The sequence below is a fragment of the Aotus nancymaae genome, unplaced genomic scaffold, assembly GCF_030222135.1.
Source record: "Aotus nancymaae isolate 86718 unplaced genomic scaffold, 86718_ANA_hifiasm-v0.15.2.pri h1tg000018l, whole genome shotgun sequence".
NCBI lineage: Eukaryota > Metazoa > Chordata > Mammalia > Primates > Aotidae > Aotus > Aotus nancymaae.
In genome coordinates this window covers 7,941,985-7,954,844 of record NW_026988430.1, presented here as the reverse complement: position 1 = coordinate 7,954,844, position 12,860 = coordinate 7,941,985, and the positions used below count along the sequence as shown (strand labels likewise).

At 58.0% G+C, this 12,860-nt stretch overlaps 1 protein-coding gene across 3 annotated transcripts in view; it reads left to right on the top strand.

Moving 5' to 3' along the window:
• Nucleotides 1-3,928, top strand: part of TOM1L2 (target of myb1 like 2 membrane trafficking protein) — a 122,956-nt gene extending 119,028 nt beyond the window's left edge. For all 3 annotated transcript variants that reach the window (XM_012436978.3, XM_012436977.2, XM_012436976.3), the window contains 2 exons: nucleotides 1,151-1,187; nucleotides 2,192-3,928. In XM_012436978.3, the coding sequence (XP_012292401.1) occupies nucleotides 1,151-1,187; nucleotides 2,192-2,340 (186 nt within the window). In that variant the 3' untranslated portion in view covers nucleotides 2,341-3,928. The remainder of the gene's footprint in view (nucleotides 1-1,150; nucleotides 1,188-2,191) is intronic.
• Nucleotides 3,929-12,860: the final 8,932 nt, after the last annotated feature.

The window sequence follows — 12,860 nt, the reverse complement described above, 5'->3', positions numbered from 1 at the left end:
TCTGTGGGCTGGTGACCTGGCCCCTTCCACACTACGACACCAGGCCTCAGGTTGGGGCCTCTTGCTGCTCTGGGCCTCCTCCCCAGAAGGTCAGGCTTTCCAAAGACATGCCTTGCCAAAGGAGACAGCTGCCAGGGTGTCAGGGAGGAAGAACACACCCCAGAACACCTTTCCCAAGGGGATACCTGGAAAATAAAGTGCTCCTTTCACAGAAGCAAGGTGGGAAGGACCAAGGTCCTTAACTTCTAAGGGGGACCCCAGGGTCCAGACAGGGAAGGGATGTGTCCAGTAAGGCTACATAGCAGATCAGTGGTAGAGCCAGGAAGGACCCAGTTCTCCTAGCCCAGCCCAGGACTTTATCACTTCCCCATCCTGCCCCTTCCCAATAAGGCCCTGCCCATGCAATCCCGCAGGAGTCTCAGGAGCTTAAGACCATGTTCTCCAAACAAAATCAAGTCTGATGCGCTTTAATTTTTGAGTGCACAGAGCCTCTGTGGCTCCTTCAAGAGCCAGCAGCAGGTGACGGAATCTGGACCACAGGAGGAGGCTGGTGCAGCTCCCAGGAGGCTGCAGGACATGGCTTCTGGAGGCACAGCCTCCACTGCCAAAGCATCTACTGAGTGACAGGCCCTGTGCTGTGGGCTTTGTGGCCCTGAGACAACCAGGCCTCATGCAGTTTCCAGCTATTGGTGTGAACAGTGTCTTCCCAGAAACCCCGTGGCTGGCATGAAGTGGGTGTTGTGCTGGGCACACGTGACCCTGCGTGTGCTCAGGCTCAGCCACTGTGGCTACTGTTCTGCACCTCTCCCTACAGCCTCGAGAATGTGGAAGGCACGATCCGCCCTCCACAGCCCAGGCTGGAGAACCGGCCTGCACCGTTTTTGGAGTTTTCTTTCCAGTCCTTCTGGAGGATCAAAACCTAAAACATATTTGAATTTTTTTGCTTTTTTAAAAAAAAAAAAAAAAGCTTCTATTACTCCAATAAGGAGAGCAGTATTTTGCACAGGAATCTGGAAACAGGGAAAATTAGGAAGTTTTGTTGAGGCTCCCCTGGGCAGTGCTGCCCTGGGGTGGCCATGGGCAGACAGGTGGCTGGGCCAGCAGTGCTGGGACCAGTGCCCTAATTCCATTCTCTCTGCTTCTCCCACAGAAGGGCGATGACCTGGAGGAGGGTGTCACAAGTGAAGGTATGGCCTGGCCAGTGGCCTTACAGCCCCCTTTTGTTGCTCAGGGCCTGTCCCCCCGTCACCTTGGAGCCTCCGCTGCCAGAGCACCTGGTGCCAAGCCCTGAGCCGTGGGCTTCACAGGTGGCTTGGTCCCACCCAGGTCTTATGCTGATATGGGAAGTGTTATTTCTCTTATCTAGTTTATTAGGAAACAGAGGTCGGAAAGAACATGTGACTTCCACCAGGTTCCAGAGCTAGCAAATAGTGGGTGCAGATTGCCACCAGGTCCCGACCCACAGGTGCTCAGCCCAGCTCAGACATGCGCAGTTTGTTGGGGTGTGCAACAGCACCCTTGGGCCACTGAGCCAGAGGGAGGAGCCTCTTCTGGGCCTCAGCTGATGGGCTGGATGGGAGCAGCGGGGTCTTAGTTCTCCCACACAGCCACCCCCACATTCCCTGCCCTTCACATCCTGCCCTTGCAGCTCATCCTCCCCCACTCCACCCACCTGCCCATGCTCCTGTCCCCTCTCTCCAAGTCTGCCAGACCCTGTGGTCAGACAGCTCCGCAGGGAGGGAACCATCAGGACCCTGCTTCCTAGGCCCTGTCAGTGGGGCACTACCCGCTCTCCACTGCCTTCCTCGGCATCTCCTCAGTCTCCCCTGTTGGTGGGCAGGGGTAGGGTAGGTGGGATGGTCCCTGCCTGGTTAATCAGGAGCTGGCCCCTCCAGCTCACACTGCCCCACCCCAAGTGCTGATCTGGAAAATGGACAAAACTCCAAGTCAGCAGTGGGATGAGTGCTCTGGGCTGTGTTTTCCAGAGCCTTTCCCTACAGGCCTGGAGAGCTGGGCACAGCCAGGACCTTCCCCCCATGCTGCAGCTTATGAAGCCCTCCCCACCCACCTGCTCCTAGGGGGACTTCATGCCTGCCCTAGAGGAGGAAACTGAGGCTGGGGAGTGGAAGGCTGTGCTTCCTCTGGTGGGCAGCCCTCACCAACCCTAACCCTTCCTTGGTTTGTATTGCAGAGTTTGATAAATTCCTTGAAGAAAGAGCCAAAGCTGCTGAAATGGTTCCCGACCTCCCCTCGCCCCCCATGGAGGCTCCTGCCCCAGCCTCAAACCCTTCTGGCCGGAAGAAGCCAGAGCGGTCGGAGGATGCCCTCTTCGCCCTGTGAGCGGGGCTGTGGTTTGCCTCCCCAGATGGCGGGTCCCCGCTCACACCCTCTGGACACCAGGCACTGGTCACTCCTCCATCCCCAGCTCCACAGGGCCTGCACACCCGTGTCTCCATGGAAAAGCCACCGTGACTGCTCCCAGGCCTCCCACTAGTCAGGACCAGCTTTAGCCACCTTCTTTTCTCTGAGTGGTGGGACAGCTACAGCCAGAGACTCCCACCCCTCCCACCACGGGCCCCTCTGCCCATGTTTCCTCCCAGGAAGGGCGGGCAGAGCGGCCCAGCCCCAAGCAGGACAGCCCCTTGGCAGTGCTTCCTGAGCAGACCACCGGGACTGTCTTTCCTCCACCTGCCCACAGAGAAAGAGCAGGTCTGGCCCTGCCCTGCACTCATCTCTGCCTGGCTCAGCGACCTTCTCAGGCACCCTCGCTCCTGTGCCCCTCTCTCCCCAAAGGGGCTTGGTGGCACCTCTGGAAGAGCAGGGTGTGGCTGCGCCCATGGGCCTGGTCTCCCTTCTTGGACTTGTCACCTTGTGACGCTTGGCTTTTTGGCATTTGAGAAGGTTCTGCTGGGTGTCCATGGGGGGGTGTCTCTCACCTTCTTGACTCTCTCTCCATCACTCAGCTGCTAGCCCAGGCCTCACACCTGAGCTGGCTCAGTAGCCAAGCCTGGTACCAAGGGGCCCTGCGGGCTCCCAGGGCAGGGAGAGGGCAAAGGGCGATTGGGAGGGCGGCAGGCAGCCCACAGATGGTGGCCATGTGGCACGCTGCTGAGACAACACTACCAAGAAACCAAACTGCCATGTGCATACCGCAGGCCCACACGCACACACCTGGCCCTGGCTTGTGGAGGGGCTTGCCCTGGAGGCAGTGTTTGGGCTTGCCTGGGGAGGTGTCTCGGGTGTGCACGTGGGCCACACTCAGGGTTGTGGCCTGGCCCATCACAGCCTCGCACCTCTGCCTCCAGAGCCAGCAGCAGACAGCTTTGCGGCATGCTTGGAGGTTCCAAATGACAGAGAGGCCTGAGCAGCACTGAGGCCCCTGCCCTGCTCCCTGGCATAGGCCTGGGCCTGCTTGCACAGACTCCTGCAAGCCTGGCCACAGCTTACACTCTCCCCACAAGCTGATCCTGAAGGCAGACAGAGCCTAGGGCTGAGCAGCTAGAGGCTGGTAACACGTACTCACACCCCATGTCCTCACTGGTGTGTCTCCTGGCCATGGGCAAGGGACTCATGGGTCATCCTAGGCCCTGGTCCAGCCAGATACCCCTACACCTCCCACCAAGCTGCTGTTGCTCAGAAGAAGGAGAAATCTGCAGCTGTGCGCACCCCTGTGCGTCTCGGGCCCAGCTCACTGGGTCAGTGTGCTCCTGTCCCCTCCAGCATGCACTGCCTAGGTCAGCACGGGTTCCCTACCCATAGTGCGGTTAGAACTACCCACCTGGCAGGACAGGCCAGACCACCAGCTGAGCAGGGAAAGGGGGCTGGGCTTGACGGGAGAAGAGACCAGTGACACGGTCTTTGGGGAGCATTTAGGATGATGACTTCAGCTGAGGGCTGTGCTGAGCACAACAGGAACATTCAATGGAAAGCAGGCACTGCCCGACCCAGGACCCCGTGCCAGGCCAGCGGCCCTCCAGCTTCCTCCAGAGAGGAGACCTCGGTCTGGCTAAGGGCAGGACTAGCTGGGATGTCACACTGTGGTTCCTCAGGTTCAGCCAGGAAGCTCCTCCATGGAGCCTGGCCAGCCTGATTCTAGTCCTGTCCTCTCTGGCAGCACATGCCACACCTGGCCTCTTGGCTCCCTGGCGCTTGGTCAGCCCCTGCCCCTCTCCTCAATGTTTCTCAAAGGCAGAACCCCCTGAGGCCAGCTTGAATGTGAAGACTTCTGAGGTCAGCTGGTTTCACTCTAGCTGCGGCGAAGGCTGCTGGCTGCCTTTGGGTTGTCTCTGAGGCCTCCCCAGAGCTAGGCGTGCGGGTGGTGGGTGGTTGGACCTCAGGCACCCATTGCTCCACAGCCTCAGCACTGCAGCCCAGACCCAGTGTCCTCGGAGGAAAGAGCCAGCCTCCCTGCTTCATGAAACGGGAAGTCCCTAGAAGGTCAGGAGCCTGGAGGCTCTAAAAGGAGCAGGGCTTCTGCAGTGTGTGAAGCTGAGATAGGTGCCCTCCTGGGGAGCCCCCAGTCACCCCGTGGGCACCTGTTCTTCATACCCACACCCAGAGCTGCCCCACCCTAGCACCAGTGCCAGTGCCAGGGGCAGCAGGGAGTGGTGGATCCCTATGGGCTGGCAGGAGGCCATTGGCCGTGCTGACAAGTGTCACCTGCCTTCCGGGCCTGAAGCCACCCCTTGGGTGGCTTTCAAGCACCTACTTGCACCTCCTGTCCAGAGGTAGCCTGCCCCACCTATAGACAGAGGGGCCACGTGCTTGAGGCCCGCACAGGAGGCAAGTATAGCCCCGGTGCCCTAGAAGGGGTTCTGCTCAGCCCTGGCAGGGTGTCCTGTCCCAAGGCCTCTGCTCCCACACCCCACCATCTGGGGAGCACAGCCCTCAGGCTGCCTGGTCCAGGAAGGGGGCACAGCCCTGTCAGGAAACTTGGACTCCCAAGGGCCACCAGCCTCTCCATGAGTGTTAGAAACCACAGATACAGTATATACTTAATTACACTAAATTATTGCTGGGATTCCTCATAAGCACTAATTATACCTGATTATAGGTTAAAATATTTATTTTGTCAAAATATTTTCTTGGGAATGTGTTTAACCCTTTCTGTGTTCATTGTGTGCTGAGATGTGAAAACTAACCATTCCCTCCTGCCTACCTTTTTGGCCAGTGGGCAGCAGAGAATGGCACTTTGTGCAGTTTGGCTGCCGGCACCGTGGGCCTTTGGCCCGCCTGCGGCAGAGTGGTCCCTACCAGGGCAGTTCCCAGGCACTGAGCAGGCCGGCTGTGTCCAGGCTGGGAAGATGACCGGCTCGCTTACCACTGTGCATGGGACAAGGAGCTCTGGAGCCTCAGGAGGTTGCTGCTGGCCTGGGCCAGAGGGACAGGTGACCATCCGTCTGTCCTGTCTGTCTGTCTTTTAGCGCCTCCATGTGAGTGATGGTGCCTTGGTTCACTGGCCTTCCCCCACCGCCCCACCCTGCCACCCAGTGGTCTTGGGGCCTGTGCTGTCACTCCAGCCACTGGGGAGGAGAGGCCCCAGCCTGGAGACTTGGGGCAAGGGCTCCGAATGGCCCAGGAGCAGCAGATGCTGACAGGGCAGCTGCTGCCGATGTCCACGCTCCTGCCCGCGTCCTTCCCACTGCCATACCCCACTTTGGGCCCCGAAAACACACACGGCTGACTCAGTCGGGCCCAGCCTCCTGGATGGCTCAGGGTAGGCCATGGGTCTTCCTAGGGCCAGGCCAGCCCTGGGCAGCTCAGGAGGAGCAGTGTGGATGAGTGCTTGCTTGCAGCCTGGCCTCAGCCTCTGGCACCGCTGGGGTGGCCCCTGGGAGCCTCTCCACTGTCGTCTGTGGGGATATCTGACCCACTTGGGTTATAGGCAGTCTTCCCCACCCAGAAAGAAGTGTTTCCACCTCAGAGACATTGCCTGTCGGCCCCTGAAGTGCTCACCTCCCCCTCTCCCATGCCTGTCTCCAGCCTTTCCTGTCTGTGGGGTCCACGTCAGGCTTCCCCTGCAGCCACCAGCTGCAGGGAGCAGGCATCAGCCCGATTCAGAACTGCTTCTGTCTGTCCATACCTCCAGGCTCTCCCAGAGAGGGGGATGGATATTTATTTCCTAAAGTTTGCACTTAATTTATGAGGATTCTCAGGATTGTTGGGGGCTACTGAAAAGAGGAATGTGTTGAATGTTGCGTTTGCTGTCCAGTCGTCCCAGAAGTTTAGTGTTGTCACTGTCATATGTGTCTGTGGGCAGAGCTGGTTCTGGAGGGTGGGTCAGTGCACCCGAGGCTTAGAGCGTCCATCCACCCCACTGGCCCTCCTTCCAGATACCCTCTCTCTAGTTGGGTTCTTGCATGTAAAATACTCCACAATAAATACATAATTGAACAAATGGTGCCTACGTGGTCTGTTGAATCAGCTACGACTGTCCGAAGGGCCAGTTTTGACCACCTGCTTTCTTTAAGCAGGGGTGGCCATGGGGACCCTTACTCCACCCGTCCCCACTGCCCAGGCTGCCTGAGAGCTCCAGGACCCAGTGCAGTGGTGTTCCTGGATCTCACCCCAGGTCCCAGGAAGGAGTCCACTCACCCTTGCCCAGGGCACCCAGGGCAAGCATGCCTGAGCCACCCCTGACCCCCTTTAAGCCTCAGCCCCCACCCTCAGCTGGGCTCCCACAGCTTGGATGGGCGTCATCTGCAGAGTCTGTGCTGGGCACTGAATTTGAGAACTGCTGCTCCAAGCCAGGTAGACTTCACACTTTCTTTAACAGCTCTACTTAGCTATAATTCACATAGCATACAATTTACCCATTTAAAGTGTACAATTAAGTAGTTTTTAGAGTATTTGCAGGGTTCGGCAACCATCACGACAACCAAACTGAGAATATTTTTATCCCCCCCAAAAGAAATCTGTCTCCTCCCATCCCCGCAGCCTTTAGGAAGAAGACTTTCTAAAAAGGCTTCTTTCCTCCTCTCCCCCTGTCCTGGAGGTGGGTGCCTGCAGCCCTTTGTTGTAAGGCGGCTGTCCTGGAAGCAGGCCCCCAGGCCCAGAGGCAGGCCCAGAGGCATAGGGAGTCATGAGGGGTGCATTGTGGGAGCCTGTGGGACCTGTGTCTTCTCCAGGTGGCTTGGGAGGCCGAGGGCCCTTTCATCCCTTCGCTGGGGCTTAAGGATGGACCTCAAGTTGGGGTGGACTCACCAAACCCCCAGTGAACCTGGAGATCTGCCCAGCCTCTCACTATACCAGTGAAGACATGGAGGACCCGAAAGAGCTGTAGGCTTGCCCCAGGCTGTACAGGGAGTAGTGGCGGAACCAGCAGCCAACCCAGCCAGAGCCAGACCTCCCAGACAGGGCCATGGATGGGCAGGAAAGACATCAATTCCATTGCCAGCAGATAAAGCTGCCCCAAACACCCTCAGCAGCAGCCCTTCTGGGAGGGTGGCTCAGGAGGGGCTCCCCTGCCCACTGATAGGAGGCAGGTGGTCACAGCAGGGGCCATGTTGGGACCACCACCATCACCAGTCGTAACCAGGCACAATCAATAGATGGTCACTGCAGTGTGGACGGAGAGGGCCAGAGATGGGAGTGACACACGGAGGGCATAGACTTGGACACAGACAAACTCCTGGGCTCTCCCAGTCTTCCCTCCTCAGCCCTTGGATGGAGAGCTGTTTTCCATCCCCAGAGATCTGGGAGGGGCTGTGTGGAGAACTGTGGTTCCTTCATGGCTCACAATGCACCTGCCCATGAAAGGAGAAAGAGGGATTCTTTTCCAACCCACTTCTTTTTCAAGAAAAGGGGCTCCTTTGGGTCCTGGGGGTAGGGAGGAGGGCTGAACCTGAGACCTTGGATAGGTTTGCATGACCCACCCAGAAATTCCACCAGTTTATTTTAGAGGAGCCCCTGTCAGAGCTTTTAGGGCAGAACCCAGAGGAGTCTGTCCAGAGCCTCCAAGCCGAGACCCTCAACATCCCAGAAAGCAAAATCTCTACTCTCAGCACTAGGGAGTGGATTCCATTGTCTGGTGCCATCTCCTGTCCACTGCATGCCTATCTGGGGTTGCAGGCTTAACTGTAGGTGTTGAGTAAGTCACTGTCTCTGGTCTTTACTCTCCTGATCCATAAACTGGTATAGTGAGTGGTCAACCCAGTGCCCACAGGGGCCTTATTACATTGATTTCCTCACTCTTCTGCCAGCAGGACTCATCCTGTTCAATATGCACTTGGCCTCTCCCCAAAGAGCCAGTTACCCCCCAGGGAACAGGTATCAGTCTTCCTCAGTCTTTGTGAGCTACACCTCTCATTGTGCAGCAAACTTTGGGGTTCAAGTAGCTCTTTTGTGGAGGGCGTGTTCAGTGACTCATGGGTGCCCACATGAGTGTGAACCTCCAGGGCAAAGCTGGCCATGGAGGCTCAGAGAGGGCTGGAAAGAACTTGCCCAGCTCAACGCAGGGCTCAAGCGGGAAAGAGACCACGAGGGTCACCTAGGACCAGAATCTTCCACATCCACAGTCATCTCATCCCATTATGTACAGATGGAGAAGGGGAAGAGGGGACTCAGGCTCTGAGCAGTCTCTTCCCTCCTCCTGGTGCCTCGGCCATAATCCGGGCAGGGCCCAGCCTGTGGGGCAAAGATTTGTTTCCTTGGTAGCAAAGATGTAACCCAGCTTGGCTCCTACAGCAGTGAAGGCTATGCAGGGCCAGGCAGGGTGGCAGGAAGCTCTGGGAGTGGGGAGGGGTTTCTGTAGCCTAGGCAATGGCGAGAGTGGCCAACCCAGTCTTCCTGCCTAGTGCCTGCCCTACCACCCACCGCTGAGCTCCGGGCACCAAGGGCATGGCTGGACAAGATCAGCGGCCTGGGAAGAGGCCCGGCCTGCGCTGGATGCCTGCCCAAAAAGGCTCGGAACCCACAGAAGCTGCCTCCCAGTCTCTAAGTGGCTTGGAGAGGAAGCGCGGAGATGCGAACCCCTATCTCCCAGTGGGCAAAGCCGAGGTCGGGCAGGGGCCGGGCTGAGTGACTTGGGCGGAATCTTCCGCTCTGGGAGCGCCACGCAGTCCCGGGTGGGGCAGTCCTAGGTTAGTCCGCCCGGTTCCCGGGACGCGCACCTGGCGGCAGTCCCGGCCAGGTGTCTGGCCTGGGGACTGAGCCCAGCCAGTCCCCGCCGCTCCCCCGCCCCCCCCGGGTCGAGCGGGAGCAGCGCATGTGACCCAGGGCCGGGCTCCCGGGAGTTACGCGCTGACGCCGCGTCACCCCACTCCAGGCCGGGCGCCCATTGGCTGCGCCGGGCCCGGGGGGGGCGGGGCTGGTCTGGCTCGGCGCCCCGGCTCCCCTGGGTCTCCAGCCACTGCCCTGGCCCGCGCGCCAACCGGAGCTGGCCCGACTCTCCCGCTGCCTCCAGCCCCGACAAAATCAGGGGCAGCAGTGCTGGGAGATCCTGGGCAAGTCGCTTCACCGCCCCGCTCCACGTGCCTCAATTTGCTCACCTGTAAAATGGGATGGTAACAGCCTCAATCGCCTGAGGCTGTGGGGAGGAGGGAGTGGGTTTAAAGAATATTGGGCCGGGCGCGGTGGCTCACGCCTGTAATCCCAGCACTTTGGGAGGCCGAGGCGGGTGGATCACGAGGTCAAGAGATCGAGACCATCCTGGTCAACATGGTGAAACCCCGTCTCTACTAAAAATACAAAAAATTAGCTGGGCATGGTGGCGCATGCCTGTAATCCCAGCTACTCAGGAGGCTGAGGCAGGAGAATTGCCTGAACCCAGGAGGCGGAGGTTGCGGTGAGCCGAGATCGTGCCATTGCACTCCAGCCTGGGTAACAAGAGCGAAACTCCGTCTGCCAAAAAAAAAAAAAAAAAAAAAAAAAAACCCAAAGAATATTGGGCACGCTTCAAGCGCTCAGCGATTGTAGACAGTGCAGAACCCGCCGGCTGGGGTCACCGTGGACCAGGCTGGATCCCTGACCTCTGATAGGCACACCCGAAGAGGGCTTGTGTCCACGTTCCTTGGGTGTGCTCAACGTTCTCCAGCCAAGCGGGGCCCGTTTCGAGGTCCCAGGATCTTTGAAGGGAGGAGCCGCCAAGACAAGCATGTTCCCCCCTTGAAAATGGATCCCCTCTCCTGGCTTCCCCTACCCTCACCTTGAGGGTTGCCCTAGTAATCCCAGGCTGTGAGGCAAAGATTTGTTTCTTTGGTGGCAAAGATGTAAATTCCTCCCACCCCCACGTCGGACTGTGCCCCATGGGGGTTTCAGTTGGATTTTCTGGGCTGTGGGTCTCCTGTCGACTTTGTCTTATCTTCTTTCCCTCTCCCCTAACTCCTACAGTTATGGAGTGCATATTTATTGAGCTATACTATTTACATATGTGGTAACCCATTTAAAAAATGGTGAGGCGGTCCGGGGGCAGTGCTGTAATCCCAGCACTTTGGGAAGCCGTGGTGGGTGGATTACTGGAGGCCAGGAGTTTGAAAGCAGTCTGGCCAACATGATGAAACCCCATCTCTACTAAAAAGACAAAAATTAGGCGGTGTGGTGGTGTATGTCTGTAATCCCATATACTCTGGAGGCTGAGGCAAGAGAATTGCTTGAACGCGGGAGGTGGAGGTTGCAGTGAGCTGAGATTGTGCCACTGCACTCCAGCCTGGACAACAGAATGAGACTCTGTCTCAAAAACAGCAACGACACACAAAAAAAGGGATAGTCGGCCGTGGTGGCTCAGGCCTGTAATCCCAGCACTTTGGGAGGCCGAGGTAGGTGGATCACCTGAGGTCAGGAGTTCAAGACCAGCCTGACCAACATGGTGAAACCCCATCTCTACGAAAAATAAAAAAATTAGCCGGCTGTGGTGGTGTGAGCCTGTAATCTCAGCTACTCAGGAGGCTGAGACAGAAGAATCGCTTGAACCCGAGAGGCGAAGGTTACAGTGAGCCAAGATCCTGCTGCTGCACTCCAGCCTGGGCGATAGAGCGAGACTCTCAAAACAAGAAACCAAACCAAACAGAAAACAGGCAGATTTGTTGTGATGATGACTCTGAAACACCCTCCCTGCCTCTGCAGAGTGACTGAAGGAAGGGTTAGTCCCATTTTACAGATCCAGAAGCTGAGACTCAGAAGAGAGGTAAGTGGTTCCAGGTCACGCAGCAAGTAGGTGAAAACCCAGGTCACCTGCCTAGCTCTGAAGAAAGTGGTGTTGAGGCTTCGCTGAGCACTTCCTATCCCACCCCTCTCCCTGGGAAGGGCTGTTTAAATTTTCAGGGAAGTCACCAGCTTCCTGCGTCCTCCCTAGTATTGGTGGGGGTGGGGCACTGAGACGCCAGCTTCATTCCCAGGGTTCTCCAGCAGTGGTTCATCTGGAGGGAGTGGGTCCTATGTGGACCCTTGAGTGGGGCTGCCTGAGGAGATGTGGTTTGGCCACCCCCATGACACTGGCATTCCTGTTCTGGGTGATTTTCCATCGCAGCCACTTCTGAGAGAGGAACAAAGGGAGCTGCATGTCCAAGCCCAGGGACTTGGCTTTGTGGCTTCTCTCCCCACACACCCCTTGTAACGTGCACCAGGAATTTTACTCCTGCTTAGGGTGTGGTCAGACCGTATCTGGAGTCTGAGCAAGGCAGTCTGCAGGATGGCTTGACTCATTAAGGCCCAGGGTCCAGAGGGCCTGAGGCCCAGGCCCTGATGAGTTTCCTTGGCTGCCCTCCACCAAGGGTTCTTCTGTCTGCTTGCACACCTCTGGGGACAGGGAGCTCACTGTCTTAGCACATTCAGATAACTGAATGTTAATTCCGGTTTATTTCAACCCACCTCATTGGGACCCCTTCCCTCCTTCCCACTCCACCTGGCTCTGTCCCTAGGCCACAGGGTTTGGTTTCCAGCCCTCTTCTCAACAGGGCTGCCTGCTCTGACCTAGTCCCAGCTGTCATGGCCCAGGGCAGCCTGGCTCTGATCTAAAGCTCAGCCAACTCTTCCTTGTGGCCTCTGTCTTGGCCACTCCCAGGAACAAGCACCAAATTTGGGGTCAGACAGCCCTGGGGCCAGTCGTCCTTGGGTACCCGCTTCCTCTGTCAGGAGCTGCACTGGGCCTACTGGGGTCCTATCTCTACGGCTGGATCTGGGAGGAAACCAGATGAAGACGACAGGAGATTCCAGCCTCTTTCTTCGGTCACTCCTGTCTTCAGGAGGCCAATCTTCTGGTTTCTTTGGAGAGAGGGCAGGCTGATCTCCACATCGTCACTAGCCTCCCAGCCAGCCCGTGAGGAAGCATCATTAGGCCCACGTTACAGATGAGGGAAACTGAAGCAGAGTGATGTAACTGGCCCAGCAGTTACATCAGGTCTGCTCACAACACAGCAGGCCTGGGACCCCTGTAACTTGGATCCTGGCCTGTCTTGTTCTCAAGAGTGAAACCTAGGAAGTGAGGAAGCTTTGGTTTGTGATGGGCCCAGGCCTGGGGCTTCCACTCAGCTCCTTGCTTGGTGCTGGAGAAACAGAGGCCCAGAGAGGACTTGGTTTACCCGCGTTCCTGCAGCAGCCGGCCAGAGGCCGCCCTGCCATGGTGCGCGAGGCTGGATAAAATGAATGACTGGAGGGCGTCTGGAGGAGGGGCCCGCTGAGGGCAGATTTGTGGCGCAGACCGGGGATCAGGGGTCCCCGCTCTCTCAAGGTGGGGCGGGGCCGTCTATCTGGGAGGGCGGGGCCTCTCCTGAAAGGCCCCGCCTCCGCCTCCACCGCCCAGCGGAGCCGCTGCCGCGGGAACCCAGTTTCCGAGGAACTTTTCGCGGGCGCCGGGCCGCCTCCGAGGCCAGGGCAGGACACGAACGCGTGGAGCCGCGGCGGAAGCTGCGAGCCGGGGCCGGCGG